Source organism: Phyllostomus hastatus, unplaced genomic scaffold (genome assembly GCF_019186645.2).
Source record: "Phyllostomus hastatus isolate PE091 unplaced genomic scaffold, TTU_PhHast_1.1 phas_contig_1, whole genome shotgun sequence".
Taxonomy (NCBI): domain Eukaryota; kingdom Metazoa; phylum Chordata; class Mammalia; order Chiroptera; family Phyllostomidae; genus Phyllostomus; species Phyllostomus hastatus.
Window position 1 is genome coordinate 21,334,495 of NW_025333498.1, and position 25,999 is coordinate 21,360,493.

General features: G+C 40.2%; 1 protein-coding gene across 5 annotated transcripts in view; it reads right to left on the bottom strand.

Annotated features, from left to right (window-relative positions):
• Positions 1 to 2,903: 2,903 nt before the first annotated feature.
• The window catches only part of NOSTRIN (nitric oxide synthase trafficking), a 57,403-nt gene continuing 34,307 nt past the window's right edge, over positions 2,904 to 25,999 (bottom strand). For 3 of the 5 annotated variants that reach the window (XM_045831487.1, XM_045831521.1, XM_045831514.1), the window contains 9 exons: positions 21,241 to 21,366; positions 16,028 to 16,126; positions 15,805 to 15,930; positions 12,258 to 12,366; positions 11,283 to 11,368; positions 8,249 to 8,374; positions 6,898 to 7,012; positions 5,451 to 5,540; positions 2,904 to 3,114 (listed from right to left, as the gene is read on the bottom strand). In XM_045831487.1, the coding sequence (XP_045687443.1) occupies positions 2,948 to 3,114; positions 5,451 to 5,540; positions 6,898 to 7,012; positions 8,249 to 8,374; positions 11,283 to 11,368; positions 12,258 to 12,366; positions 15,805 to 15,930; positions 16,028 to 16,126; positions 21,241 to 21,366 (1,044 nt within the window). In that variant the 3' untranslated portion in view covers positions 2,904 to 2,947. The remainder of the gene's footprint in view (positions 3,115 to 5,450; positions 5,541 to 6,897; positions 7,013 to 8,248; positions 8,375 to 11,282; positions 11,369 to 12,257; positions 12,367 to 15,804; positions 15,931 to 16,027; positions 16,127 to 21,240; positions 21,367 to 25,999) is intronic. The other 2 variants (XM_045831496.1, XM_045831505.1) reach the window with 2 other exon arrangements.

A 25,999-nucleotide genomic window follows, 5' to 3' on the forward strand; every position in this document is an offset into this window, starting at 1 on the left:
GAATCACAGCACACAGGGAACTCTGACACTCCATCTTTGTGGCTCTGTCCGTGTAGCTGCATTCTCTACAAAAGGTTCCTGCTCTTGGCTTGTCCTCATGCCCTAGGTCAACTTTGAGTCCCACCTTCCTGTGCCCTATGCCTGCAGGTCCACCTTCCCATGGTTATACACCCTGTTCTTCCTATGCATTATAGCAAATGACAATAGGGCATGTTATTTTGATTCTAATACACTAAAGCTCTTGCTCCAAATCAGGCTGACTACCCCACAGAGCCATCTAGACTTTGGGAGAGGAGGGTTTTTTTCCTTGGAGGGACAATGAAATTAGACTATGCTCAAATTATCATCAGTTAAGCCTTATAATACTGTACAATAAAATTTACTTTATCCCAAACCGCATATTATATTCCTTTTTGATGAATCAGAATAGCTCATATATCCATTATGAATACTACTATGGGTAATTGAAAGTGAAATTAATACTTTTTCTGGTTGATAGTGGGATGGATATATTAGCCTTTACTGGAAAGGAGGTAAATTAGAATAATGTCTTCTGATGCTTTCAGTGAAAATCTTGCTCAGATCCTCCTTCTGCCTATATTTCAAGTTGTCAATGTTGCTAAAAACTTCCTGACATATGAAACTGCTTAGTGGAGTGTAATTATGAAAATCCAATTAAAAGTTTAAAAATATTAGCTCTGGCTGGTGTGGCTCAATGGATTGAGTGAGGGCCTGCAAACCAAAGGGTCAAGGGTTCGATTCCCAGTCAGGGTACATGCCTGGGTTGCAGGCTAGGTCCCCAGTAGGGGGTGCATGAGAGCAACCACACATTGATGTTTCTTTCCCTGTTTCTCCTTTCTTTCCCCTCTCTCTAAACATAAATAAAATCTTTTTAAAAAGTTTAAAATATTAATATTAAAATTTATTTTTTATATGGAAGCTTTGGGCACATCACTAATCTTCACAATATGTACTAATGTGTTAATTTTTACATTCACAATGTATTTTTACCAAAATCTAAGGGTACCATCCCCAACTGTCCAGTGAGAAAATTCTTGTGTTATTGAAAAGATCTTCAAGAAAAAGTTGTTCTAGTTTAAGACTATAGCATTTCTTTGAAGTTTGAAAATTACATATCACAGCTGCAAAAAAAATGTGTAGCAACATTTCAAAACAGGAAAACCATTTATGTTTTTACAAAGTAAAACTGATTTATGAAGAAAGAGGAGTCTCTTAGAAAATTACGTTCAAAGAGTTTCAGGACCAAACCACCATTATCACTTTCTCTATACAAAGGATCCAGTGTAGGCTGCAGTCAATTGCTACATTAGTTTTTATATATCAAGGCTAATGGAAAGAAATAAGATAAAAAGGAAATATAAAGTCAAAATCTCTGTTCATGGTCTAATGGTCTATTATTCAGCCTATGTGCAGAAAACTGTCATTAATACACCATTACTGATGACATTACAACTTCTGATCTGTTCTTCTAGGCTGGAAGTTATGTCTCACCTAAGAAATTTTACTTGAGCTCCTTCAGGTCTGGTATCTCTATCTATTCATGTTTCTATGTGTAAGTTATATCCTACAGGAGTGTAATGGTGCATGGTATAAAAGCATACATGCTTGCTTTGAAAAATTCCTTTTTGAAGATACAAACTCTGACAAATTAAAAAAAAAAAGAAGTAGAAGGCAAGAGAGAAATGGAAAGGATTTTAATTGCTGCTTTAATCCTGACTCTTTATTTGGCACAAATGTAGATGTGCCCAGATGTTTCCATCAACACCATATCTTCCATTGAAGTTGTGGAGAAGTGTGTGATTTCCAGGCTGACTTTTAGGCCATTTTCTGAAAGATGCTGCTATACCGTGTTTCTCCATTCTAAACTGTTATCCTCAAGAATAGTACCCTTTACTAGGAAGTTGCCCAGGGTATTCCTTTCATAATGACCTGGTTGGGAAGTACAGAATTCCTGATTTCTGAATTGGTATAGTTTCCAAATGGGCCAGGAGTGACAGAATGTCAGGCACTGTCTCCTTTCTAACCCTTTCCCATCTGCCTTGCTCTTGTTCTCAGATCTGCAGCCACCTCAGGCTCACACTTGACCTCATTTTAAGAGCAGTTCTGGTTGTGGGAAGAGGGTATATAAGCAGCTGCTCCCTCAGGTCACTGGTGTAGGATGGAACTCCATTCTACTCTGAGGTCACCCACCTAGTATGTAGACTTATTTTTTTTAAGATTTTATTTATTTTTAGAGAGAGGGGAAGGGAGGGAGAAAGAGAGGGAGAGAAACACCAATGTGTGGTGGCCTTTCATATGCCCCCATCCTAGGACCTGGCCCGAAGCCCAGGCATGTGCCGTGACTGGAAATCAAACCCTTGATCCTTTGGTTTGTAGGCTAGCACTCAATCCACTAAACCACACCAGCCAAAGAGTATGTAGACTTCTTGTCTACCACCCCCTCTTCTGGTCAGGCAAACTCCTGACCTCAGCTCCTGACCCTTTGTTCTATAGTCTCCTCACTTGGGTCTATATCACTAGCGTCTTTCCTGCCTGTCTTCTGCTGTCTTCTGGGACTTAAACCTGTTGCTCTTCATCTCCCAGACCCAGTCTATCCCCTTGTAAGCCTACTGTGGCCTATTTTCACCCAAGTCCAGAGGAAAAGGACATCTCAATTCTAGAATCTGTTCTGCTACCAGAAAACGATGTGACTTCATGTGAGGAGCAAAACCTGCCTTGGAGTCTGCCTCTCTCTGGGACACCAGGGACTGTGAAGGGGCACCTCCAGGGTCTCCTAAGAATTCAAAAACTCTAGGAGCCATGCGCCTCTTCCTGCCTCCCTCCACCCTCCATCTCCTCACTTGCAGGTAGGACTCCATCAGTCATTTATAAAGATAAACCTGGAAAGATCACAGCATTTATCTTTATTTGCATCACATTGTACACTTTACAGTGTAAGTAAGGTGGTGTGTTGAGAATCTTGTCTTATGCCTGTGTACGCAGCGTTTGAAGGGAGTTCCTCCACATAAGCAGCAGGAAAGTGGCCCTTTTTGCCATTTAAAGATCCAAACCACCATCCTCCATCTTGTTTCTTGTGTATCATCACGATGTCACCTGTGAAAACGCACATTTAGTTAGACAAATGGATCTCTGCAATTTGAGCACATGCCTGAACTCAATTGGTGAGACAGTTTTCACAAGAGTCTGCTTTCAAGGAGATACTGGGTAGCATTGTTTTCTGCACGTGATACAGAAGAAGCCAACTTTAGTGACCACCTCTGTATGAAGCAGTCTCAAGGCAGCAAATATTAAGAAGAGTAAGATGATGGACAGAGTCATAATATAGTTTGATCAGAAAGGGAATCACATTGGAACCTACATCCCTCTCATGTTGTCTGGCTCCCTTTGGATACAGACTGCCACCAAACCCTTTCCTGGCATCTGCGCTGCAAGGCTTTCTCCTGTTGGTGGCTGCGGTAGTTTGGTGTGCTGCACCATGTCTCTGCTGCCAGGCTTTTCTTTAGATTAAGACAAACTCTCTGTTATGTGTGCCAGCCTCACAGTCCAAATTCCATCTAACAGCTTTGCACAGAAATATTACTCCTCATTCAAAGGTTGGATTACTTTAGTAAAATGTCAATTTGAAGACAATACTTTTTTAAAGCCATGACTTAAATAAAAAGAATTCCCAAGAAATGCATGGCTGTTCTCTAATTCTCTTTTTGCAACACAAATACTATTCCAATAATAATAACCCTAAAGCTCAACCTGGTGCTCCAAATCCTTCGGCCAAGTCCTTCTCTTTTGAGAGAGGCCGCTTCTCTCTGGCTGCTTTCTGCACATCGAAGTGGAAACATGGACTTCCTTCAGGATCCCAAAGCTACTTCATCCTGAGTATCATTCTAAGGTAATTTTTAAGTATTTCTTTCTTTCATTCTGTTTTCCAGTCATTTTTTTTCTTAAGACAAAGCAGACTGTTTACCCCTCTTCTACCTCTCCTCAGTCATAAATCACTATTTACAGGAGATCATTCTGAGCTAAGTTTGCTCTCTAATGAGTTTTGTCAGGTCAGCAGATTGACACAGTCTACTAACGGAAATTCAAATGGATAATTTCAAATCTTATTGCCAGTTTCCCTAGGCCCCAATGTCTCATTTAATTTATAAAACCCACTTAGGATATAAAGTATAAGTAGGCTTTGCAACCAAGGAAGTTACTACACAATTCAAACTCAAGACCTTGGGTTCTAGACGGCATCTGGGAATTGTGTTTTCTATTTGTATGGAAAGTGGGACTACAGCACTTCATTTACCTGCTTACTGCCCTCAGTAGGTACCCTCAGGATGACACCAATAGTAAAATGACTTCTGTAACACTTAAAACTTTTAGGTAAAGCGAAGGTTGATTTAAGAACAATGGAAAAGAGGGTTTACTTTCCATTTCCTTGTTTCTTGTCTCTACCTGTTGCTGAGTTAGCAGGAAAAGTAATTGCCCGGAGAAATCGGATTGGCAAACTGAAAAGGAAGCACCCACTAACCAATAGCAAATCAGTGGAGTCTCTGTTCTTTAGCTTCAAAAATCCATCTTAATTTTCCCTTGGCTCTGGGGTCCATGTGCTGTTCACAGATGAAAGCCTTTTCCTACAATACAACTCTTCTCATTAACCTTTCATTTCCAGGTCTCTGCTTTAGCTTTCACATCCAACCGTGGTTGCTAACTGGACACGCAGCGTTGAGGTCGGTGATATTTTCTTGTTTAATAATGTTGACATCTATATAGCCCATTACGTAATACCTTTTCATGCTAAAAATCTGTGATACAAAGAAAGTGCTGTGCTTCCTTAGCTTGGTCATAAAACACTTTCTGAGAGCTAAATGGGAAAAATATTAATCTGGGAGTCCTTTGACCTGGATTCTAGAACTTGCTCTGACACTTAGCCAGGAGAGGAAGTCACTTCCCATGCCTGTGTGGTTAGCTTTTGGAAAAAGAGAAAGGTCGGGTCACACCTCTGATGACTCATCACTGCCATTCTTCCATCGCACAGCGTGGTGACTAAGCATCACTGAGTCTCTACGTTCAGATCCTGCACTGCCATTGCCTATGACCTTAGCCAAAATTCCTAACCTCTCTGTGCCTCAGTCTCCTCAGCAATAAAATGGGAATAAGTGACAATACCCACTTCAAAAGCTTTTATGAATATTAAATTGGACAATGAACTTGCAATAATGTCTGGCACATAGTAAGCACTGAATAGATGTTAGTTAGCTATTTTTATTATATGAGCCTTATTTTTGATGTGCTTTATCTCTGCCTTCTAAGAAGGGTGATTATAAACCCGAACTGAGTTGAATGGCTGTAACTTTTAAGACTACTGTACTAAGAGTGGAGTTTTAGTCTAGTTAAGGATTTCAACATGAGAAAGCAATGAAACATTTGAGAATGAAACTTACCTACTTCCAAACTCAATTCATCATCTTGTCTGGCTTGAAAAGAGTACAGGGCTTTGCAAAGACTGCTGCAGTGCTGGGCCACACCGGAGGCTGGAAGGTGGATCAGGTTATAGTTACCAATGCTGTGTCATTAAGTGAGAGGAACACGACTGGAAACTGGTTAGTTGTTTACCAGGGTGGAGCAGAGCTTAGAAACATTCATGTCTTCTCCAAAGAAAACTTTATAATTTTACATACTACTTATTCCTTGATTTACTCACCATTTATGATGAACCTACTATATGTGTGTGGACTGTGTATATTATATAATCAAGGACTATATCACAACATAGAAAATTAGTGTGGAGACAAAAGTTATTATAATATAACAAAGATGACAATTTAAAATTATTTGCTTCCCACATGAACTTAATCGACATCACTTTGCTAGTATGTGCAGTATTCATGTGCTGCTGTAGGTGTATTCTGGAAATCATATACAAGTGTTGCCACTGAGGTATAGACAGGGGACACTACGAGTACGTGCTTCTTGCCATCATCCTAGGTACTTACAGAACTGCTTCTCAAACCATGCAACGGCAAGTCTCTCATACACTATGTGGACCATAATTTTCTGGGTTTTATTGAGACTTTTTTTTATTTTGCCAATTTCTAATCAAGAAACTAGACTCACCTATAAATGGAACCTAATCAACAAAACGAACAAGCAAAAAAAAAAAAAAAACAGAAGCAGAGACATGGGGAAAGAAGGGGAAGGTTGTCAAGGGACGTGTATAAAGGACCCATGGACCAGGACAACAGGGTGGGGGGAGGATTGAATGTGGGGGTGGGTAGGGCAGAGGGAGAGTAATGCGGGGAAAATGGGGGCAACTATAATTGAACAGCAATAAAACAAAAATTCCCCCCCAAAAGAGAAAAGAAACTAGAGAGTCAAGGTCATGGTAACTGTAGTTGAACTGTGAAGGACAATAACGTGTGTGCATGTGTGCATGTTGAAAGGTAAAATGTAGTAGGATGTAGATGGACAAATGGCTGAAGTCAGGTGGATGAATAAAGAGGGTAAGTAGGCCCTGGGACCAACATGTTTCTCTCAGAGAGAACAGGGTCTCTATGGGAGTCTGCAGGGGGCTCTGGAGACAGAGCTCAGAGCTCTTTCCAAAGGCTTATGGGTGACAGCATGCACAGCAAACTGCAAGCTCTCTGAGTAACATGGAACCAGTCCTCTCACCTCATAGAATTTCCCAGCCCCTGACTCTTCTTGATACCTTCACACGTTTTCGATTACATTTGCACAGAAAGCTACAAATTCTAATAGCTAATGAGTTTTCATTTAAATGTTAATTTCTTTGAGCTGATGTATCACTGTGGCTCTGAAAATAACATGTAAATATCACAATGGGCTTTACTGATAGGATTTGGCCCCAAATTATTCTGGGCATGGGATTACCTGTGGATGAAGAACTTGGATTGCTCTGCCCACCAGAAGATGCCTCTCTCACAACATTCCCTGATTTCATCATCAGAAAAGGCCGAGATATTCTTACATAACTGTGTGTCTGCTGCTGTTCAAATCAAATTTAAAAAAAAATTTTTTTAACAACACAAGTATTCATGAAAAATAATTCTTCTGTAGCTGTTTTCCTTAGGAATTTTTTTTAAATTTTTTTTTGTAGGTGGGTATAAATAAAGCATTAGCTATGTTCCTAAACCCTACTCTAGAGCTTTCTTATATCCAAAGGCTTAATATTTTCATAATTAGACAATTACCATATTTTATAGCCTGTGTTTGCAATTCTGACCTGGACCTAGGTAAACTAATAATATTCACACCATTACTCCTACAAATTCAACTTTAATTGGCTTAAATGCAAATAAATCATCATAGTTCTGTCTCAATAATTGAGACAGTTTCCTTCCTTCCTCTCTTCCTCCCTCTCTCTCTCCCTTCCCTCCCTCTTTCCCCACTTCCTTCCTTCCCAGACCATTTTCCAGCTCTCAAATCTCTTACAAAGAAAACTGTCCTTTGATCACAAGATAGTTCTGGCACCCTCTTCTGATAGAGAACAGAAAACACTTCAAGCCATAGTTAACCCATGCTTATTCACGTGTTCACCATCCATTCCTAAGGAGGGTAACACTGGGAAATACATGTACATGATTTTTAAAAACCATGCTCATGCATTGTCTACACTGTGTAGTATATTAAATGGATGAAACTAATGCATATCACAAACCTTGTAATTTAGGTTTGTATGAATACTAAAATTTCAGTTTAATAAAAATTTTACTATAAAAGCACATTGAAAGGATAAAGTCAAGATATGAGGAGAGGGAAGAAGAAATCCAAAGTGCTTTTAACCTCTCATATGTAGCATACAAATAATGCTCAGTTCTATTTAGCTCTTATTACTCTGCTCAAAAGAGATGAAAATACATTTATTTTAAAATTCTGAAGTTGAGATTTGGGACATATGACATGTATAATTCACAACAACTTTTCCTCCCCGCTCTGATGCTACTTTAAGCCACATCACCCAGAAAGCCTTGTCAAGAAATTATAACCAGCCCTGGCTGGAGTGGCTCAGTGGATTGAGCACCAGCCTGTGAACCAAACGGTTGTTGGTTCAATTCCCAGTCTAGGGCACATGCCTGGGTTGCAGGCCAGGTCCACAGTAGGGGGTACGTGACAGGCAACCACACATTGATGTTTCTCTCCCTCTGTTACTCCCTCTTTTCCCCTCTGCCTAAAATAATCTTAAAAAAAAAACCAAATTACAACCAATCTCTTAAATGTTTACCTTTTCTTTCCACTTGAAGATGGAGTCACTACAAGGATGGCTGGGTTGAGGTCTTTGCTCGAGTTCTGCTAACACTGCTGACAGTTTATAGGAGTTTGCTTGCAACACATCTAGTTTCAAATTGGTCTGTGGATATATCGTTGGGCCTTGTGAGTAAATTGCTAGAAAATGAGGCACAACTGCATGGGTAAAAGGCTATCAGGACAACTTCCAAAATGACAAAGAGGTGTAGAAACGTACACATTCAACTCACATGCAGATACACACAGAACACGTTGAGGAGAGAAAAAATGGACCCTTTTCCCAAGGAAAGCATTGGTTGTTGAATGTGTCTTATCTGGACTCTTGTGACATGGTAAACCAGAAACCTTGGTAGATATTTTACTCAGTATTTTGTAGCAGTGAATACCTACAAAAATTTTCCAAATTTTTTGCTGAGGAGTGAAAAGGGAATAATAAGTATTAACTGTAGAAGGTAGACTTTTGGAGGAGAGGCAATTGAGGCATAGGTGCTCAACATCATGAATAGACTTGAACTCATCAATATAATCAAATTACAATGATGCTAGGCAGACAGGCTTTATTTATTTATTTTGTTGATGTTTTTCATTGTTTTTCTTGAAGAGGTGAGGTCTTATATTACCCAGAAAGTTCACAGTCACACTCCTGGAAAATTGAAACAATGTTCTAGGGTATTTGATTATAAAAATAGAGATTGAAGCTTAAGATACACTCAGGTTCTTCCTATTCTCTATTTGACCTTGAACCAAAAACTTTATGATGACTTCTTTGTCAGTCTGTGTCCAGTCAAGGTGAATCAATAACAGAACCAAAGCCTTAGAAGGGGCCTGCTTACCCAGTCTCTTCCTCACCATTGCCTCTCCCTTTTCCATACATCCAGCATGCAGATTCCTAACCCTAAGGTCCCATCAGTCAGTTCCAATCGATGAGGAAGGTCTCTAGTCCTTGGAACAATCTACTGCATTGTGAGGCAGGCTTCCCTAAGATGAAATCAATCCCTTACCTTCTATCGTTAGATCTAGTCTGCATTTGAGAGCATCACAGAGCGAGTCTCTTTCCTCTTCTCTGTGGCACGCCTTCCCATATCTAAAGATAATACCTGCAACAATTTCTCAGAGAACATGCCTTGCCAACATTTTTGCTTCAAATATGGCACTTCAAAGACCAGAAAACAGTGAATTAAAAAGAATTTAAACGAAACAAAGTGTTCTCTTGCAAGAAAACTTCCTTGGGTAAAACAAAATCTACAAATAACACAAGTTTCCCTCCAAAAGGTGCTGAGGTGTGTAATGAAATTACATGGATATTTGGCGTGCACTATCTGAAGGCTTGCATTTGTTCTTTCACTAGATCACAAACATTGTGAACTTGGAGATCAGTTGCTCTCCCACCTTGCATCCTCCACGGTGTGAATCAGTCCAGTTGTGTACCCAGCCTATCCTAATACATATTCTATGCTGGCAATAAAAATGACAATATTCTGTTGAGGAACAACCAAAGAAATACACTTATAACTTATGTCATCGTAAAGTGCTCTATATGACTTTATTTTGGTAAATATTATTCATATCAAATTAGTTAACTAAACATTTTGTGTTGTCACAGAAAATGTCCTAGAGTCTATTTTATAATTTCATAAAAAATTATAGTCATGTGTCATGGCAAATATATTAGACCTCTGCTTGCAAATGAACAGAATTCAGGCTTTTCTTTTCACAGGGAGTGTTAGGTTTGTTCCTGCAACCGCACCCCACTGAAGGAAGCCTGTGCTAGCAAATAGACAAACTGTGCCTGGCTGCATCTGTCTGCTTTCAGCAAAGAATATCTCAAATTGCCTGCTTGCACAGAATTACTGGGTATCTACTCACAAGAGAATTAGGCCAGCATTTTTCAACTGGTGTGCTGCAATAATTTTTAAAACATGCAATACCTGAGCACCGACAGTCAGGGGCACCGACCTTTTTTTCTTTAGTCGATAAATAAAAAAAAAATGACAACACTCAACACAACAAATTCTGTCCAGGGTGAATAAATCAAAATTATACCTATTTTTTTGTCAGATCGGCAAAAAATACAATATATTTTTTTTGGTGTGCTGCAGAATTTTCGTTATTAGTTTACGTGTGCCCTGAGATGAAGAAGGCGGAAAATCGCTGAGTTAGGCTATTTTCAAGGGAAGCTTGTCCAGGTTCCTATGTCCTTCAAACATTGCAAAAATTTTTATCTCTTCCTGAATTTTTCTCAGAAAAGATAACCCATCAACTTCCTCTTGCTCTAATGACAGCAGAAAACCCATAATCCATACACATAGGTAACAGTTATCTGTTCGTTTTTGTTCCCATATAAAATTTGTGGGCCTTTGCTAGTTGCCTTTTTAACGTCCATTCTGCCAAAGATGCCACCTTGCGCATCCGTCCCCACATGTTTCCTTCCTCCTGTTATTCTCAGAAGACAGTGATGTTAGTTGAGGATTGAATGGGAAACCGCGTGTGAATAATAATGACCAGTTTTTCAGCTCTCCACTGCTCACTGTGCTAGCATTTTTCTAAACAATATTTAATCCTCACAAAATCCCTTTGAGGTAGATACCAATATCCCCATTTTATAGATGAGAAATCTAAAGTTATCCCAGGTCTCGGTAAACAGCAGAGCTAGACAGCTCCAAATACAGGCCTTTCTGAACATAGAACCTGTGTTTTGGTCACGTTTCTTAACTGGGTTAAAAGTACCCTTGGTTTCCAGACCCTGAAGGGATGATTCCGTTTTGGAGAATTCTATTTAGGGCACACTTTTTTTCCTGGGAGAACACTATAGCAAATGTTCCTAGTAGTTGGATTTTTCCAGATCAGTCAAACTCTCTGCCAAGGATCTGACCTTATAAGCTCTCTGACTAGATCGTTCTGTGTCATGAGAAAGGAAAGGCAAACAGAGGTCAAATGGGCCTGAAAACAAGCATTCTAAAAATAACTCTTTCATGACTGAGTCTAGGAAACTGCACTCCGCAAATATTTACCTCCTCCATTAAGGCTGCTGTGCTTTTCTGGCTCTCTGGGTCTGGGAAGGAGTTGCTGGAGTAAGCTTTCAACATTCGCTGGAGTCCTAAAAATGAAATCATGCCCTTGGTCACAGTCCTCCTGTCCTGGTGGGACGCAGCTGAGAGGAGTCCCACGCCACAGGAGCCTGAGCCCAGAAGTATTTCCTAAATGCCCAGGGCTGTTTCTGTAGGTAGTTGTTTCTCAATTTTACCAAATTGGCGACTTTCACCTTCATTTAATGAAAGGTGAGAAACGCTGGTTGATGCTTAACGAATCTTGACTGTTATTTTTCCAAGGTTAGCTTATGAATCCTCCTTGTGACCCATTTTGTGGTGGATTCCTGACATTGACCCTGTGTTAGGCTTTCCCACCTTATGGTATTTACATCTGTAGACATTTTTGCTCCCTTGGATTTCCTGTCAGGTATTACATTGCAACATAGGGTTCTGGTTCACATAAAATAAGCTGTACATGTCACAAACACAAGTGGGGAGTCGTTTCTATCATCTGGATCACTTTAGAGCTGCTGCACATGCTGACAGGCTCACTTTAGGAATAGACCTGAGTGACTTTTTACATAGTTTCGAAAGTTAATTCCAAAGGAAATGAATAAGAAAACTGAAAGCCCTGAGCACAGATCTACTGTTGTTGTTGTTTTTTTTTAAGCATATGAATGGTCCCTCATTCCAGCCAATGTAAGAAACATAGTAAAATGCTACATTTCTGGAATAGGTGGTATAGTACTAATTTAGCTCCCATAGATAGACCACAATGTCATTTTCAGTTTCTTGTTCTCTCCTTTCTTTTTAAACATTTGTCTTTATTCACACAAATTAGGTTTGACATATGATTCTCTAAACAAGATGGTTCCTGCCTCAGGCAGCAAAAGCAGGATCACCCCAGCTCTGAACGAGAATGCTGTCCCTCTTCAGGCCATTCACAGAACTACACACCTTCCAGGTCTCCTGAGGCTTTTTCAATATCTCTCTGCAGTCTCATCAGTTTTGATTTTATTGAAGACTTTTGTCGCTCTTTATTCATTGCATTGTTAGGTTCTTCTTCCTAAAGGACATTTAACAATTTATGGGGGAAAAAGAAAGAGTTTTCTCTCCCAGTTGCACTGAGACTTTTGCTGACTGTATTTAACTTTAGCTGGATGGAAGAAAAAGTTTTTTAAAAAAAGCAGGTAACCTTTGGTTTTATACAGATTTTCTAGACCTGCTTAATAAGAAAACATCTTCTTTTTCACAGCTTGTAAATACATAGCTGATAACTTTCATTAATAGAACGAAGTATTCTTGGAGGAGAGCCTTACTATAGCTAGTTCATAGCTTCTGGATAAGTAAATCTATTTGTTCTGTACTTATTGCTCTCTATTTTTATCTTTATTCAAGTTAGAGCCCTTTAATGGTCCAAATATACTATCATGTATATGCCTCAAGCCAGGGCTGCTTCAGGAGCAAAACAAATTTTATTGTGTTCTGTATTACTAGCTATTGGGAACATGTGAATGAAACACAAAAGCTCTTCCCAGGATGGGTTTATAATTTAGTAAGGCCTCGAAGCATAACATAACAGACCTAGCAAATCAATGCCATGTTCAGTCATGAATGGTGCACACAGGAATGCATGGCCCACCAAGGGCAGGGACATGGGCATGAAAGCTCTGAGGAGGCTAGAAGACTAAACCAGGATTTTTCAGGGAGGAGAAGGAGGACAAAGGGTAACCCCAGCAGAAGAGTTGGCTCAAGCAAAGGACAGAGTGGGGACTCTGCAAAATGTATCAGGAACAGTGAACAGACCAGCTGCTGAGCAAACATAGTGGAAGAAAAAGTCTGGGTAGTTTAGGCCAGATTTGGGGGAAGAAACAGGGATTTTATCAGATAGGCTGTGAGACACCATGACCAAAATCCAAACTTTCACAAACATATGCCAAGGGTTGAATGAAAAAAAAATTGGGATGTTAGGGTTGGGCGGGGAGGTGGCTGAACATGTAGCAAAGGGAGAGAAACCTAAGGAGAAAGAGAGGAAACTAATGACTGAAGATGGGCATGAGAGAGTCTGGACTTATCCCACAGGGAAGGAGGAAAACTAGGATCCCAAATGTTGGTGGAAGGTTGCTTCAGATAGATTGTCACGAAGAAAGGGAAGCTGAGGATTTAGAGCAATGGGAATAGCCTTTATAAAAATGTAATGCACAGATAAGAATACTTCATTTATATATACTTCATTTATATATTATACATTACATATAAACAGTTTTCTTATAGCCCAAGCTGACTTCACACCCCCAGCTGAGCTCTGGCTAAACCACAGGATGCCGAACTCCAGCCCCCCGGCCTTCCTTGCTGGAGGAATGCACTTTATATCCTGGCTCCCCTACCAGTCCAGAACTTCATTGAGTCAGCTGGGGGACATCTGCTGTTCAACAATGTATCTCTAGGGGAAGATCACTACTAGATCAACTTGAGAATAGAGTATACTACTATCTTTTAGCTTTCTTAAATTCTTCCTCTCTTCCAAAGATGTGTTAGAAAAAAGATTAATACAGGATGAGGCATATAAAACTACAGATATAGTCTTTGAACATGGCCTTTACAGTGAGTGACCTTATAAATATGTTCACACTGGTCATCGGCTCTCCAACATTTGTGCTCAGATTGTTCTGTCTTAGCTCTTGTCCACGAGAATTTCATAGCCGTAGATAAAAGTCACTCTGCAGTTACTGCCATGGCTATGCAGTCTGACTTTGAGGGCAGTTTGCATTAAGAATACTGGGAAAATCTTATTTGCCTATTTGAAGATATAGTGCGTTCTCTCAGACAACAGATATGTAGCTGTTAGTTCTGGTACACAGAAGTTTCATAGAAACCAAAAATTCCCGTGGGTGCCTCAATTAATGATAAACCATCATGCCTGCCTCCTTGTATTTAAATAGAGACCTAGGCAAATTTTCAAGGAGAATGACCCTTATTTTATTGACAAGTTAATCTATAGGGACATTTTTATTATCTTTTTTAAAGGAAGTAATAGATACATATTATTGTGCATTTTCTCATTTCAGGGATCACCTCTACTGTTTGGAAGAAAAAAAAAAGAAAGTACTTTCCTACTGTAATCAAATCTTCCTTCCTGCTCCCATCTCTATCTTTGCTTCTGCTTTGAAAAGACATTGCTAGTGCTAATTTGCTTTGTCTTTGCCAAGGTAGGAAAAAAAAGGATTCATTGAAGAAATAGCTGGCCACTTACTGCTGTTTGGAAGGTGGGGAAAGGGAAAAGAAGTTCACTTTCCTAGCTGCTGGATTCCCTGCCTTGCCCAGATCTAACTGCCCTTTTCACTCCCCTTACCTCTTGTTCCCTGGTGTGAATCCTGGGATATTGACTTTGGCTACACTTTAATCCTATAGAAGGACATGACCAGTGGTTTGGTTCTATATACAGAGAAAGGTAAGCTTCCCAATATGGACCTTAGAAGTCTGAATGAAATATAGCAAAGGGCCAAAGGAAGAGCTGTCAGGAAGTCAAAAGACCAAGAACTTACTCCAAAAGCAAAGAGACAAGATGCCGGGCTCCGAGTAGGGACACTTCTCTGTTTTTAGCTCAGGTGCCATAGTAGAGTCATCCAGTGGCCCTCAAAACAAGCCTGTGTAAGTTGGTCCAATGTTTTCAAAGGACTGTCAAGAACGTTGGTAATGAGTCCCAGCTCCTGGGATTCATGTCTGAGTATAATGCCCCTGGCTTGAGTGTGGGCTGCACTTACTGACTTGCTTCTAACAAACAGAATGTGATGTGATGTCACTTCTGAGATGAGCCTGTAAGAGACTATGCTTCTATCTTGGGCACTCTACCTCTGTCTTCTTGAATCAAAATTCTGGGACAAGCAGGCTGCCATGTGTGCTGCCCTGAGGAGAGACCCACTGGGTAAGGAAATAATACCCCCAGCCGGCAGTGAGCCAGGACCGGAGGCCTGCCAGCAGCCACGCGAGCAGGCTTGGAGGCGGTCCACTTCCCAGCAGAGCCTTGGATGTCGGCAGTCCTGGCTGACACTTTGATGGCAGCCTTGTGAGGGACTCAGAAGCACCTAGCTGAGCCCCTGCTGCATTCCTGACCCATAGAAGCTGTGAGATAATAAATATTTGCTTTAAGCCATTAAGTTAAGGGGTGATTTGTTATGCAGCAACAGACAACCAAGATGATACACTGATTATGTACCGGTCATGAAACATCTGTGATTGGCATTACTCTCCTAGAAGACCAAGAATGAAGATTCAGTCGAAAGCCCTCTTTGACTTGCTTCCCCTTCCGGAGAACATCAAAGACATTTCCATTGCCTAGTTTATAAACGATATTGCTTTTTAATTTATATGAACCGTGAAAAAATCAATATTTTCCATTTAAAAATGACGCTTCCTTTACAATTGTTCTCAATTATTTTTAAATGAATCTCTGTACCTGACTAAGGTTCTCCATTAACAGAATTTCCTTCCATCCCATACTTACAAAGTAATCGGTTAACAGGAACTCGGATGTATTTTCTGCAGATGAGACGGCAGTGTCTTCCATCAGAGCCTGGATATCTTTTTCGACATCTATGTTGCTGATGGCACCATGAATGTGCGTGTGGCACTGCAAAGCCAGGGGAAGCAGGACAAGGTCGCTGAAGACATGCTCCCTGCCAGCCCCTACCATGTATACCGGACACGGGGACATCTTGGCTACTCACTGTGGTCAGTGTTTGGCCAAAAACAGAAATATGTTGGGTGTACTGGTTTAAGTTGTTGCATAAAAGTTTAATTCTTTCCTTCTCCAGCTCCAGGATACTCTGAAAGGGATGGAAGATGAGGTAAAATCAGCCAGCTGTTATGCAAAACTGCACCCATCTGAGCAAATCGTCCTCTTCATGCCTCTTGATTACGTCATATCCAAACCCTGGTGGGGGAGATTCTCAGCAAAGGAATATAATCTGGTGTCTCTCCTACTTATCTGCCATTACAATTGATTTAAATCACACACTTTTCCCAGGCTTTTTTTAGCCCAAAAAGCACAGAGGTGGATGCCGTAGGTTACCTGACATTTACAAAGAAAGGATAGAAAAAGAATCATTTGAAAAGCACTTGTTAGGTTCAGAGAAAGAGAGTGAAAGTCCACTAAAACCCATGTCTAAAATGCAGTCAGAAACTAAATATATCTAGAATTGTTACATTGCATAGAAGGCATTCTGCTAATCTCTACAAGGGCAAAATGGAGAGACAAATTCTCTGCTTCAGTAAACTATTTGGTAAGAGCAGAACCCCAAAGTCTCATCAATTTATAATTCTGGCCTGAAATTAAGCCAGGAGGTCAGAGACCACTGTTTGCAGCTGGAAACATAGCTTCCCCATTTTGTGTGAGAATTCCACTCTTGGCGTTTCATAACTTTTAGCTGGGAAGGGTAAATAAGAAAGGGAGGTCACATTTTCCTTGTTAGCTCTTAACATTTAGAAAAAGTTAGCCATTAGGCTCTTGCCACTCACTGCTAGCTGGGTTGCTGACTGATTATTTGGAGGGAGTTTCTGTAAGTTCAGCAGCTAGGCATTGTGGGAGAAAGCTGGGTCAGGTGGAGTGTGCAAGGGATTCTCCGGCCATAGGAGGGCAGCTGGGTATGTGCCCAGAGGACTTTGGCTTTGACAGAGGTGGCAGGTGTCCAAGAGAACAGACTCCTCATCCTGTTTTTGTAAGGGCAAGGCCTGGGCACTCCTCCTTACCCCAGAGGCCAGGTTGGTTTCTCCCGTACCTGCCACCGCACCCCACACAGTGAAGAGCATTCAGCGATAGTTTTTCACGAGGAAGGCTTTGGGCAAATTGGTGGGTACCATCACCACAAGAATCAAGGATTTTGGTAGAATTGGGGTGGGAAAATCACAAAGATCATTGGCTTCTGTCCTGCCTCTGCTGGCGTGCCTGCAGGGCCCACCGGCCCCATCAGTGGAGTGTTTCTTTACATTCCTGTGAGTGATGACTCACACTCTGCTGTTATTTCAGCTATGGTATACAGACATTTAAAATTTTTAAAAATTTAGTTATGTTTCCTAATTGTGGTAAAATTGACATAACATGGCATTTACCATCGTGACCATTTTTAAATGTACAGTTCTGTGTCATTAAGTACATTCGCAGTGTGGGGCAACCCTCACCCACCACTATCTCCAGAAATTTTTCATCTTGCAAAACTGAAACGGTGTGCCCACTGAGCAGGAACGCCTGATTGCCCTGCCCCCAGCTCCTCTGGCAATCACCATTCACTTCCGGTCTTCGATGACTTTGACCACTCTAGGTAGCTCATACAACAGGAATCGTGCACTGTTTGTCCTTTTGTGTCTGGCTTAGTTCATTTAGCATAAATGAAAGCTTCATCCTGTAGTTTGTGTTGGAATTTCCTTCCTTTTTAAGGCAGAATATTCCATCCTAAGCGTATACCACACTCTGTGTATCGGTATATAGTCACTTTAACACAACTATGTGAAACACTCGGGCAGTAAGTGGGAACACCTTTGCTAATCACATGCAAATTTTCATTCTGTGCCAGTGTCTTGACATTTGAATCAGAAGCCTGGAGTTGCATACCCCTTGGACACATTCTTTGTGGAGTCACAACCTGCACAATTTTTGTAAGTCAATGGGAGCAAAAGGTCTTTGTTTCTGCTGTTGGTCTCCTGAGTCTTTCTGCAGAACCTCGGGCAGCAGCCACTTGAATGTGGCCATGTGCCTTCAGTCTCCCAGACACAGGATGAAAGACACCGAGAGCAGCCTACCAAACACACGGCCTCTTCAAAGGGTAGGAACCACGTGCCTCCTCACAACTATGTGACAAAAATTCTGTTCTGCGGACCTCATGTGGGACAGTCTTCAGGAAACAAGAGACTTCACAGCACAGAAAAAAATTCAGAAAGCAGCTGTTCTGGTTTAGCACCATGAGCGAAGGACAGGAGAGATAAGAAGAAAGGCCAGGTTTAGGGACACACTGCCTCCCTACTGGGCAGCTGTTTCTTTACTTTGATAAGTGCTGAGCCTCTAGCATCAGTGTGAGACTAGAATGGCTAGTGCCTCTTGATGGAAATAGTAATGTTTCACAAATTTTAATTACATTTCAGGGAAATCATTAAAATGATCTATGTTGGCTCATAAAGAGAAGCTGAGATAAATTCCATTGTGCAAAGAGAAAATCCATATGCCACTTAATGAATTTTTGCTTTCTATTATCCTGTTCTTTTAAAAAATAATAGGCAACAGAAAAGCAAGATACTCTGGAGGACCTCACACTGGCCTCCTGTGCTGTGCAGCACATGAGGAAAGTGTGGTCAGAGCTACCAAGAGACAGCAGATTCAGGACCTGTCTTAGGCCCAGGTGTCAGGTAACTCACACTCTTCACTCATTCTTCTCAGTTCCTGCTGTCCTGGCCTTGAAGTTTATGTACCCGAGGATCTTGGAGAGACTTCATTTTCATCTAAATTGCCTTCATAAAACTGATCAAAGGAATAGCATGCTTTTTACAGAGCAGGAACTCTCAAACTTTTAGTATGCCTAGAAATCACCTAGACCCTGTCCTAAGGTCATTCAGCAGTTCTGTGATTCACCTGGTCTAAGGTGGTGCTCAGGAACCTGAGCAATAACAAGCAACCCAGGTGCTCTGAGACATTGTTCTAGGGTCACATGGGACACAAAAATATTTTAAATCATTTATAATTCTTCCATCCAGAGATGAGTGCTGTTAACATCTTGATGTATTTCAGTCTACCTAGGTATGTGTGTGTTTTTCTATTTATGTATCAAATTATTTCAATTTGAATCATGTTTTATTCACTTAATATTACACAGAAGTGGTTTTCCAGGCCATCAGTCTTCACAAACATCATGTTAATTAACAGTTCATTGTGTAGGATTGCATACAGTTTATGGATTCATTTAGTCATTTGGTCATTTGGATTATTTCCTCTTTTTTATTTTAATGTCTTTTGAACAAAAATCTGTGTTTTATTTTCCAGCTACTTTCTTAAGATAGATTTATAGAAAGGACATTAAGTTTTTCAGAAGGGTTCTAAAAAAGAATTAAACCCTAATGACTTAATGTTTCCAGCGTCTTCAATGAGTTAACATCTCCCCTCTGCCTCCACAGTGTTACTAGCCGCTGGCATCCTCGGAAGAACTGAAAGCGGTCACTCAGATTATTTTCTGTGTTCTGTGGTTCACATAAGGAACATTAGTTGAGAAAGTGAATATTTTTAAGGTTCTTGACACTTACTGCAAATGGCTTTCTAAGCCATAAATGGTGTGAGTAAGCACTGTCAGTACCAAGCATTTGATTCTTGGTATTTTTGGTAGTGTGGCTATTATGTTTTGAATTATATTATAGATTATTTCTAACAACTGAAATGTTTCTTCCTGGAAGGTAGGAAGTATGGCTTAAACATAGTATGATTATGAAGTAATAAGATTAACTTTGACATGTGGATTGTGGAATTGGTTTCATTATTAAACAGCCACACTTAACGACTTTGTAATACCTCTCACAATATCTACTGAACTTCCTTAAACCTAGTCCAATGAATGCTTTCTGAAAGGGTTTGTGAATCCCACAGGAAGAGGAGAAAGGGGGAAGAGGACATTTCACAGGATGCTGAAATAAATTCTTATATTCTACTTTTGCAGAAGAATGATGGGGGAGATGAAATTTAAAAAAAAAATAATGAAACTGAACTTCCCTAGTTATCTCATTTCTATTTTCCATACTTATAAAAATTCTCTTTTAATTCAAATCAGCCCAGTTTTATTGTATCTTTATGAATATAACATTTAATTCCTGAGTTTGTAAACAACAGCAGATAGAGGATGCACAGTGTCATATGTAAGTTAATGAATGACTTGGTGGTATAGACTGACTATACCCAAGGCAAGGAAATACAAAGCAAGGGAGTTGATACTGGTTCTGGTGAGGCAAGGATGACTCACCAGACCTCTGCTTTCTTAATTCAAGCACATTTTTAAGAGCAATTTCTCTACTGATAGGTACGAAGCTTGTGTACAACTTTTCTCACCATACAATTATAAACAATTATGCAATAAACATGTTTAGACCTTACCCTTGGTATACAAGTCTAAATTATTTTTCAGGATATATGTCTTAAAGGGGAACCATCATACTGTGGGTGCATGCACACTTCAGTTTCACCAGGCAGCGTTAAATTACCCTCACTAGAGAGGGACTGGACCTTGTTTCCCGATAGCTCTTATTTGGTACCACTTCATATCATCACTTTAAACGTTTTTGCCAAATGTACTATAACTTAAAAATAAATTTTTAAAAGATAAAATATTTTTTTTGCCAAATGAGTAAGCATCTTTTCATATGTTTATTTGTGATTTGATTTTCCTTCCTGTGATTTGTTCATACTTTTTGATGTTTAATGGACAATTGAATCTTTCTCTATATGTCTTTTTTGCTGCTAAGTTGTGCACATCTCAAGTGTTGAGATGGCACTTTATTAACTGTTGTATATCTCTAGGGTCCAGCACAATGTCTGACGTCCAAAGGGATTCCATAAGTGAAGACTCTATGAATCAGCAACAAGAACTAAAACTCATCTGAGTACCTAACAGTTAAGACTTAATTTACACTTTCTTTTGACAGCACTTTTTAAAGTTAGCTGTTACTGTGTCCATGGAGAACTTAGGATCAGAAAAATCTGTCCAGTGATATTCAATAAACAGTCACTGGTTATTTTAACCATGGGTAAATTGCAACAATGAGAAGTAATGTGGTTTGTCTAAAGTCACAATAGCAGTGAGGGTCATAGCTAAGGACAGAGATCACTGGGTCATGTAAGTATAGATTTAATCTCCATTTTTAAGGCCACATGAAGCTCCACGGAAGAAGAAAAAAATCTGAATGCATAACTTACCTGGTAGCAGTTTTCTAGTGTGTTTTCCCACTTTAGTCTGGTAGAACAGCCGGCTATGTTTTTTTGGTAGTAATTTTCATCTTCTTTTGCCAACTTCTCAGTGGATTTTTTCAGTTTATTGAGGAGCTAGAGTAAACCATAAGAGTCACATACTCATGAACACATACATGGAAGCCCTTTGTAATTCCATACAGTTACACTCCCTCTAATGGCATGTTTGTCATCTCCCAGCTAAAGTCCTAAAGCATAGCGGAGGATGACAAAATCAAAGATCTTTCTCAGAAAAAGGGGATGTCAGAGCTGAAAGAAAACCTAAAGTCCTTTCAGTATAATTCCTTCAGTTTTTCTTATGAAGACATCGAGGTCCTTAAACACGAAGTGATGGCACATCATTTCATATTTATCAAATCACTTTATCAAATCAAGGAGGGGGCCAAATGACAGGAGAAGCGCGTGTTGATCAGGAATCTCCAACTCAAGACTGTCATCTACTAACAATCCCTGTAGTCTTATTTGACAAATCCTTTAGGCCCTGGCATTTCTTAACAGGGCAGGTAGAGAAATGTGCAATCATATAACTTTTAGAACTATGTAGGATTATTCCTGGCTCTCATTTAGTAATGTCCAATAACCTTACTCTCCTTTCACTATATAAACTCTGCAGTATAACTTGAAATCAAACATCAGGAGTAGAGTCCTGCCGGTGACTTACTTAACCTTCATGAGCCAGTTTTCTGACCTATGTGATGGGGATAGTGATGCTCCTATGTTGCTGGGGTGCTCTGAGGATTCAAGTAGGTGATACAGGTGAGGCACAAGGCACACTGCCTGAGACCTTGGATAGCAGTCAAAGTCAGTGAGTATTACTATTACTAGTGAAGAGCCTGAGCGAGACACATGCCAATGTTCACTGCAAGTTATGGGCAGCTTGACAGATGCCTTCTTTCCACTCTACTCCCCAGTGATCTCCTCCTTCACAAAGAACCCTCTCTTGCCAATCACTAAATTTGACCATTCTGGTTGTGAAACCTTCTGGAAAATCACAGTAATACAAAACTCTCTGGACCAGGGTAGCTGAAATTGATTCTTGAAATGCTCAGACAAGTAATTTCATGTCTCTGAGAAAGGAAGAAGTTGTATTGCATGAATGATTCTCAAACGTTAATGCATATAGGAATGACCTGGGGTGCTTGTGAAACTGCAGATTTTCAGGATTGCACAGTAGCCTTACTGACTCAGGAGTTCTGCAGTGGGATCAGGAAATTGGAATTTTCATTACCTTTTCAGATGGTACTGATGCAAATGGTCCTCAAACCACACTTTAAGGAGTACTAAGGATCTCTCTGACTGAAGCAATTTAGGAGTTTCAAGGACAGAGACAAAGGCTTTTAAGAATAATTCTCTTTATGTTTAAGGACATTTTGACTAACATTTCAGTAATGAAGAACATTCATCCAAAATTCTGAATATTAACACCACTCACTTCATTATTCCAATTGACATACTAGCCATTCAACTGTCTCTCAGCTCTGATATACGACTTACACAGGACACATTTGGTTTTGTACATCAAGTATAATGGACCACATTTATCTACAGAAACATGAGCTTGTGAATTTTAATCTGATAACAATATAGTGAAAGGGCCAAAAGCATGCCATGGATATACTCTGCTAAGTCATGTCCTTAGATGCTTATTGAGAATGCTCAGGTCTCCGGCAATGAGAACAAAGTTACTTTTGAGATGAACATTCACATTCATCAGCCTACTCTACATAGCTATTGACCAGAAGTTTTTGCTCAGCAAATCTACAGCTAGTAAGCCCAAATCAATATAAATGGAGAGTGTAGACTCTTATATTCTTATTTAAGATACTTTTCTGAAAAAATTTGCTAAAATTTGTGAAAGACTGCATACTTTTTTTTCTCTTAGAAAAAAAGATCTCATTCATTCATCAAACATTTATTGAGTGCCACAGTGTGTCATGTGAACTAGGTAGGCTCCTTCTCTAGTCAGAGACTCACACTACTAGCCTGTGTGATAGATCCCAGGGTGATATACTGTTTAGGTATCACCAGGGCAAAAAAAAGTCACCTAAACTATCCTGGAACTTAAAATGACATATAAACTGAGATTTGGCACATAGTGGGTGCTCACAGAAACAACCCTTATGTGGATAAACCTAAAATAAAAGTAGGAATTGGTGAGCATGGCATGATACCAAAAAAAAATGGTGAGGTTGAAGCACACAGCCTGAGAGGGAGAACAGCAAAAGGTGATGCTAAAAATTAGGCAAGGGTCACGTCAGGAAGCCTCTTGAGAACCACATAAAAGAGCTTGTGCTTGATTCTGAGGTCACTGGGAAGACTTTGGAGGCTTTTCAAAGGAGGATAATATGCTCAGATTGGTGTTTCAGAAGGGTCAGCTTGGCATGTATGTGGGAAATTAAAAAGGGCAATACAAAGTCAAGAGACCCATTTGTCAGTTACAGCAATCTAAGCAGTGATGATGTGGCCTGGGAGAGAGTAGTGGCAGTGGAGAGAAATACAAGTAGATAAATTCAAAAAGTATTTGTCTCAGGAGTTAAAACTGGGAAGATATGAGGGCTGGTGATATTCAAAGATATAGAAAACACAAAAATAAACAATATTTTTGGCAGAGGGATGTGAGGATTCCAATTTGGTGTACTGAGGTTCATGTACCAAAATGCAGTTTAGAGACTGGTTTGGGCTGAAGATATAAATGCAGGTATTGTTTCAGAATAGACATTCTAGTTGAAGTTGTGAGAGTATATTTATTGAGTACCAGTTACTTCTTGAGCACCTGGCACTAAGAGTACCTTACTGGACACCAGAGATAACATGCTGGGTAAGAAGCATGAGGCCCAGGATATAAAACATCAGGAACAGCAGAATGTAAATCAACAGAAGGGAAGTCGGTAAAGAAGTTTAAGAAAAAATCTCCAGAAAAAAAAGATCAAAAGAGTAAGATGTTGCTAAAGTTAAAGGAAGAGACTGTTCTGGAATGGGGAAGTCAGCAATGCGTAGTGCTTCCAAGTTAAATAAGGTAAGAACTGGAAAGTACCCACTGGCTTTAGCAACAAGGATGACATTGTCTTTGACAGCAACAGCTCTCAGTAGAATGGTGGGAAAGCTGATTGGGGTGGTTGGAGGAGTTAATAGGAGGTAAGGAAGTAAAGACAAAGCACAGGCACCTCTTTCACTGAATCTCCGTGTAAAAGAAGTAATATCTGGGGAGGAACAGAAATAGAGCCGTGGAAATGTGTCTCCCTGACTCTCCAGAGATGGGGGAAGCTGAGAAGGCTGATGGGAAAGAACTATTGGAGAGTGGTATGACCAAGACATAGGGAGAGGGGTGTAATCAAGAGAAGCATCTCTGAAAGAGTGGGTGGGATGGGGAACTGAGCATGTTAAGGACTGGCCTGTCCCATTGTACATATGACATTTGTAGGCAGGTGGCTGTGCTGATTTCTGTTTACTCAGTGAGGTAGGAAGCAAGATAGTCTACAGAGAGTGGGTGGTGAGGATGGAGGTGTGAGTATGGAGATTTAGATCAGCTTCTGCTGAGAGCAAGGACTGATGAGCAAGAAAACAGGAAGAATTGCCAAGTAGCATAGAAGCAATTCAGCTCGGGCTGGAGATTGGGGCATTTCTATGTGAGATGAGAAAGTGAACTCTGCCTTAGCTGTTCAGCTGTAGGACTGAAAAAAAAAAAAAGAAAGGAAAAAAGAAAGAAAGAAAACCCCTAACAGATACAGTGGTGCAGACGGTAGAGATCTGTGATGCAACGATAGCTACGGACTATGGATGCAGAGCCAGCTGGAGGAGGGCTGGAGAGGACTCACTGTAGACTTCAGCCTCCCAGGAAAGTTTCTAATGAGGGAAGGAAGAGGAAATTTACCACTTAGCTGCCCACCCTTCTTATTTTGCTATTGCTTGACATCAATAAAGAATAGCTTCTACTGCAGGCTTCAAATGCCTATGACAGGTCTGGTACTTAACATTTTAACGCACTGTGGTTTCGCCCCCTTGGAAGCTGTCTCATTATTCAATACTTGTTATGATTATTTCAAACTGTGAAGACTGACATGTGAAGAAATAAGAACCTCGTAAAATCTTGCTAACAATTAATTTAAGTTTTTCAACTAATAGCTTCTTCAGATGAAATAACAGCGTTACCTGCAAAGACAATTTTCTTCTTTTCAGAATGTCTTTGGTTGCAGTGGTGCTGCTTACACTTCCTTAGTGGGGTGCCACCCTTTGGGGAAGATACTGGTGATTTCAAAGCTTTCCAGTCTCGGCACATACCGCAAGAGGTGTGCGAGAAAATCTATTGGGGTTATTTGGGTTCATTTTTGCCTAAAGCTTACTCTTATTTAACATATGAGTTGACACTGCTGCCCATACATTGATTGACAGCTGAGGATCCCACAGTGTCCTGGAGGATGAGTGGGAATTTTGCAATATGAGAAGGTGTCAGCATCCTGGGACACCTGGGACACTGACATGTGTCAGGGTCATGCGGATTTACAGGTTTATTATCTAGTGTTAATTAGGTTAATGCAAAATGCACAAATCTCTTAAAAAGATTTCTGCCAAGAAACTATAGTTTGATATTAATACTAACAATATATGAGGGGGGATGCCCCCCAAATGGAATTATCTTCCAGAGGGCGGGCCCCTTGTAGTGCAGGTTTTCCTGCTCGGTGAGGGTTGTAGGCACCCATCTGTATCAGTG